Below are 6506 nucleotides of genomic sequence, written 5' to 3'. Positions count from 1 at the left end.
TTTGTTGGAAAAGTTCTTGCAACCGTATACCCAGCCGTGGCGATAGGAACAGATGCTTTTGCTTGAGACGCCTACTTGTCTCGGGTTTGGTGTAGTCGCTCGGAAGCTGCCATCCTTTTTTGGGGTTGTCCACGTTCGATAGGAAACGTGCTCGTTGTTGTCCTGTTGTTGTTTAGTTTCTTTTGCAATAGACAATCTACTTAGACGGTAGAATGTGAAAACAGTGAAAGAGAGCGAGTGAGCATGTTGTGAAAAATAAACTTTCGGCCCTGTTTTCACTGACGCCATAACTGCATAAATTGATATCGTGCCTATGATGTGTTGATCGTATAGCAAAAGGATGAGCTACGCTGGTAGATGCTGCTTTTCGTCGAATTCAATGTTCTTCGGTTGTCATGGCAAAAAAAACTGGGTTTTTTCCGGCTTCTGGTATTGGACTGAATTCATTTTAAAGTTTATGATAGCTGAACTTTGACTTTGAGCGAGCTTGTTTATAGTTTGTTTATGGCCAAGCCTTAACAAAATGGTCAGTTGCAGTCCATTGGATGGATGTTGGGTTTTGTTTTAGGCTTGAAAAAAAAAAAATCACACTACAAAGTAGCTGGAAATGCGGCGGATATCAGTAGACAAACTTTAAATGATTTTAATGGGAGTTGTTCATCACTGCGGAATAGAAGATCAAAATTATATTCCAGATGATTTAAAACATGTTTCATTTGATGAATCAGTTAGATAATTGGATTTGAAAATGTGTTAAAAATGGTTTATATATTCTTTATAAAGTAATATGAACTTGTCTTACTTTCAACTCTGTAACTACAAAGAAACGATTTTGTTTCTACAATTTTATAATTTCTATCATAGAAAAGGACTAACCATTATTCTTCTTACAAAGAACATAGTGTAATTCCTTCACTAATATTTTTATATAGTATTATTTTCTTGATTCTTTAACGTAATAAAATATTTTAGATTATTTTAACACCTTTTAACACTTGTCGAGACGATCGCAACTGGGACTATACAGAACTTATACTGCATAGTTTCGGTACTCAACTTTGCCTGTTAGACATGGACTTTGTCCAAAACTAACGAAACCATGGCGATCCATGGCGCTGAAGGTTCCTTTTGATTGTTTTTTTATGGTCTAATATTTATGGTCTATGAAAATTATGCTTTGGACAGTTGAAAATGAAACAAATTTTGAATCAAATGCATTTCGCTGCATAACTAAATGCAACGAAAATGGATACATTTTATATTCTTAGCGTGTCACAAGCAGCTTATTGTATTTTTTGAGTTTTATAAAAATGTTTAAAAAACATACAAAAAAGTAGGACAAACATGATAACATCCCTGCGGAGAAAGTCGTGCTTTTTGCCAGTTATATTGTAAGGTCACATTTTATGAGCGACCAGCTTTGTTGCATTGAGCTTTGATTGTGTCATAAAAATAAATTTACTTCCTCCATTTTTCTCACTTACACACTCATCCTCGAAGCCATTAAAAAAAAGGATTTCCACGCAAAACATTCCACGTTCTCATCTTCACCATTAAATCCACTTTGAATGGACGCAGTCGAAGATCCTGCCATTGGGTCGGTTTACGTTTTGTTTTGCTATTTTTTTTCACCCCTTATTTGTTTGTTCCTCCGTGTCCTGCTCGATTTTAACCCTTTCAGGCACGATAAAGTCAGTTTTGCCGCTTGAATCAGAGGAATTGCCTGCCTTTGCCAGCGGCAAAACCGTACCAAAACCCGTCCCGCTTTCAAATTGTGGAGGAGTGTCACGATTGTACGAAAATGAATCTTGATAATGTCCAACCACAGCAATTTACGATTCCAACCCTTTTTTTTTCGGCCACTAAAGAAGTACAGGAGAAATAAACCAGGGGGTGAAAAAAGCTGAAACGAAAATAAAAAGAAAAAAAAGCATACAACCATAAGGTTTTATCGTTCCTTAGTTTACCTATTTGCGGATACTTTTTTCCTTCCCGCAGAACCGAATCCTCCAGGGTGAAAGTCATTTTGGTTTTGTCAGAATGAACGTTGTGGTTGGGAAAATAAACGAAAGCGAACAGAAAAACAGGCAACATTGAGTCACATGTAAATGCATATACACGGTGTGGAAGTACGGAAGTATGCTGTGGCCGAATGCAGTGTAATTTCGCCGGGTCGTTTAGCATTAGTTTGGTTCCGTCGTGCTGACGGAGAAAGCGGTGGTAAACAATGTGGTCGCCAAAAATTACGTCGAACATTTTTGGGAACCGGTATTTAAGCAGCACGGCCAAGAAAAACATAGCGTAGTCACAATGGATTTGTTTCCTTCTTTTCCCCGGTGTCGCAAATGTTGGTTAAAAATGCATTTCTCTTGCAGTTGAACGAGAAGTATCGAAAATTGAAGAGAGAAAACGGTACGGGTCGTTTACTTTCCCAATGTCTTGCATATTGATCTGCATACTGCTATAGTGCACGGGGGATAAAAAATGGCAAAGTTTGTGTATTTTTTTCTGTGTGTGTTCTCCATTGGTTTCTGATTCACTTTGCCGCTCGTTTCGTTCAAATCGCTTGAACGTGCGCCGGCTAGAAATCGAATCCATCGAGGACGTGCGATTCGGTGCGGATTTGGAAAATTACACGACTCATTAATTTTCCTCTCGCAGGAATAGGTTTGGAAGTGTGTGTGTGTATGCATGTGAGGGTCAAAAAATTGTACCCGAGTTTTTGCAAATGCATTCGCATGCAAAATACTGCGACGAGGAATGAACGAACGCAGCACAAAATGTCGAGGACCTATAAGTCGCGACGACTGTGGCTACGGTTTTTGGGGTGAAATCCTTTCATTTGAGGGGTGAAGATTTCGGGTGGTTTCGCGAGATGGTGGTGCGGGAGGTTAAATCGAATGTACGTGCCACGGGCGCATCGTTGCTGGGTGCAATGCGATGGCAGGTCGCGCCGCGTACGCGGTCGTGCACAATGTGCTGCAATGCATCAAATTTTGCAACCAAATTGGCGAGGCGATCGATTTTCTTCGGGAAAACGTAGGAGGCTTCGTTGGAAGGAAATTGGCAAATGCTGAAATGAAGGTATTTGCTAAAAAGACATTCGACAAGTTTGTAAGATGGCGTTGACTGGTTTTATGGTTTTTTGGGTGTGCGAAATGGTTAGGATATTCATTTTTATGGGTATTTTGACGAGTGTGGAAGAGTTTTCATTGCTCATTTCTGTGAATGTGAAGAAGGTTTTAAATTTACTGGTTTTTCTTTTATTATTAGGTTTTATTGAATATTTTTAAATTTTGACTTACTTACTTTAATACTTAATATGATAATCTACCACGACTCCCAAAAGATTTTCAGTTGATCTCAGGATTCTCAGGTCTAAAGAATAACTAATATATAACAAAAATCAACCCATCAATAATTATCAAATAATCCGTTTCAAGAGTTCCTGTGTTAATTCTCAAAAAAAATTAAATTCTCAAAGACCATAACAACAAAATCTAATTTACTTCTAATTTTCATCAGATGTGCATACACAAATTGCAAGAATTTTATTTGTGTTTTATAAATTCAAAGGATTGTTTTAAATTTAATTGCTATCTATAGTAGATTTAAAAAATAATTTCAGTAGAACACGAAATGCATATTTATGTAATATATGTAATTAAATATATCGCAACTCATTACTGTCAATATCATTTTTTTAACGACATAAAACCAAATTTAATTAAGCGTTGAAAAATTGTGCTCCAAAATAAATGACTAACAAAACACGTTTTGACACAACCGAATGACCAATTTCCGTCGACAGTGATCCCAGCTGTTTGTGATTTTCATGCAGAACCATTTTAATAATTTGTCATTTAACGTCCAAGGGCAGCCGAAAAGGGAATGTGCCTGCCGTGTTCATTAATTAATACTTAATATCATTGTTACACATTGTAATTATTTCTTCGAACACAGTATCCTTGGCAGACGATGGTTAGACGCGCTGGGTTACCCATTCTTGTTGGCCTTTTCGAGCCGACAAGCGCCAGCCCGTGGTGTACCTGGGCCAGCATAATAATAAAAATAATAAATTATCCTCCTCGGGGGCTAACGCGTCAAAATCGTGGTGAAATGCGTACAAAAGGCACTGACGCACTGGCAAAAGACTGCTCAAAACATTGCTTTTTTCCTGCCCAAACGTAATCAAGATAAGCCGGGGGGTTTTTCTCTGCCCCTATATTAAGGGGTACAGTTTGCCTTAAATGTTATTGCCATTTGGTTGAGAACAGAAGGTAAGAGTTTTTAGAAAATCGGTAGTTAAACAGTACGTTTAGTGAGGGACAGTTTAGAGAAAGAGAAAAAAAAATTGTTGGTGAAAGAAATGATTTCCGTTAATATACACCTTCAGGTGCATAAGAAGAGTGCAATAAAATCAAACAAGAAAAGAGTTGTGGTCTCGAGAGCCAAGCGATTGGGAGGTAAAGAAACAATTTCTCATAATTAGTGAGCACTTAATTGGCCAAATGTTTGGCGTGGTTTGCAGAGCACTGGGCAATCCCATCCATCTGTCTGTCCGCGTGCGTTGTTGGTTGAATATTAATAGAAATGTGGTTGTATTTTCCTTTCTGCCAGAGGCGTTTTGCTGTAAAGGTCCTCCGTATCATAAAGCATAGATCTAGCCTGGTTTGTGCGTGAGGTCTTTCGCGAACGAAGGACTGTTGAAGCATTTCCTCCCTTCTTTCGGTTCATTTTACCAAATCAATGAAAATTCCATATTCATCGCATCCACCAAGCAAAGGAGGAAAGCAAATTTGTGAAAACATTCTGTCAACGTACGAGTGACATGGTCCATTAAGCCGATTTACATGATTTTTGTTCTCGTATTTTTGGGGAGTTGATACGATCCCAGCTTTCCGCCTTCAAGTTGTGTGTGTATCGTTTCAAGCCCGCTTGGGACAACATATGTTATGTTGGTTGTGTTTTAACTGTGTTAGTTTCGACTTGGATCCAAACCGAAATACGATTCATACGTTGAAGAAGTGAATGAAAATGATGATGCACGAGGAGATCGAATGTCTCGAGCGGCGGTGGGTTGAGATCGTTTTCAAAATTCACCTTGCCCGGTTTTTTCGTTCACTCGTGTAGCTTAAGGTATGTTTTGCCTTTGGCAGTCGTCCAGAGAAGATGAGGTAAGGATGGTAAAGAGTGGTCTGGCGTTTCGAGATCTAACTCGTAAAAATGGAATTTGCATTTGATATGATTATTTGAAACACACAGCTTCTGCTACTTCACAGTCAATGCAAACAACGAAGCGGCCGGGGTAAATGTTTACTCCGAAACACACCTCGGTGTGGACGAAAATTTCCTTGTACCATCGTCCTTTCCGGCCCCGAAGAAAAGGCAACATTATTTGATTCGTTTAGCTTCTGTTCGCCCAGTCTCGACTGTTTTCAATTATAAGTTATAATTTCATTCAATTTTCCCGAACGGCTCGGAACGGTCGTTTGTTTTGTCTGGTTACGATCCCGGGGTTTTTAGCTGTTGATGGTGATTACGGTCTGGTGTGTTGGTATTGATTTTTCATCATTTGTTTTTTTTCTCTAGCAAAACACCTTTTACCTGTCTTTTTTCTACGATTATTTCAAGACTAGAGAAAGGCAAACGAATCAACTCATCGTGGTTTTAGGTTTTTTCGTACAAAGTTAGGTTCCCATCACTTACGAAGAAAGGTGGCAAACGGCCGTAGTCGATGACGTTGGGTGCCGTAATTAGTTAACTTTTAATTTGCAGATAAATTTTGTCTCTGTTAGTTTTACTACTTCCTTCTGTCGTTAACTAAGGACGAGAAAGCGGTGCTAGTTTTGCTAACAAAAAAAAAGTTGTTTGAATTAGAAGAAGAAAAAAATCATTGGAAGGTTACCTTTTTCTTTTTTTTCGTAGCTTACTGTAATAAGTTTAATCATAATATGAGGGAAAAAGAGAAAAAAAAATAGAGAATGAATCGACTCGGAACAGAGTGTAATTTTCTTTAGTTTTAGTCCTTCCGACCAACACTTATCGTTACGGTCGCTAGAGTAGGTCAGGTAGCGTACTAAGGGAAGAAGCATGAACGCGGAAATCCAATTTCGATTTTGGTTCATTTTCCTATCCTCAAAATTAACATTCGTTTGCAGTTTCTTGCTGTGGTGTTCCACCGTCTCTTGCTACTATTTTATGGATCTCGTTAGCAGAAACAGAGAGTCACACTTTTGTCGAGTGTTGCGTAAGGTAGAAAGATTCAAGTACTTTAACGGCTGTGTTTTGTTGTATATTCTTAAAAAAATTATAGAATCTCACTTGGAATATTTTTTCTCTATTATTCCTTAAGCCGAACGAAAGCCGAAATGTGCGATCAAGTGAAGTGGTGTCGCACGAAACTGTAGCCCCGAAAAAAGGCGACCCACCATTCCGCAAAGGATTAATTAACCGGGCTTATTTTTATTAAATTATCCTTGTATAAAACCAAGCTTACGACCGGA

General features: G+C 38.5%; 1 protein-coding gene across 1 annotated transcript in view; it reads right to left on the bottom strand.

The window, feature by feature from the left end:
* Window positions 1-733: 733 nt before the first annotated feature.
* The window catches only part of LOC125771931 (phospholipid-transporting ATPase ABCA3-like), a 256720-nt gene continuing 250947 nt past the window's right edge, over window positions 734-6506 (bottom strand). Inside the window, exon 5 of the mRNA XM_049443122.1 lies at window positions 734-2116. Coding sequence (XP_049299079.1) covers window positions 1786-2116 — 331 coding nt within the window. The 3' untranslated portion in view covers window positions 734-1785. The remainder of the gene's footprint in view (window positions 2117-6506) is intronic.

Source organism: Anopheles funestus, chromosome 3RL (genome assembly GCF_943734845.2).
Source record: "Anopheles funestus chromosome 3RL, idAnoFuneDA-416_04, whole genome shotgun sequence".
NCBI classification, from domain to species: domain Eukaryota; kingdom Metazoa; phylum Arthropoda; class Insecta; order Diptera; family Culicidae; genus Anopheles; species Anopheles funestus.
This window is presented reverse-complemented; position numbering and strand designations above follow the sequence as displayed.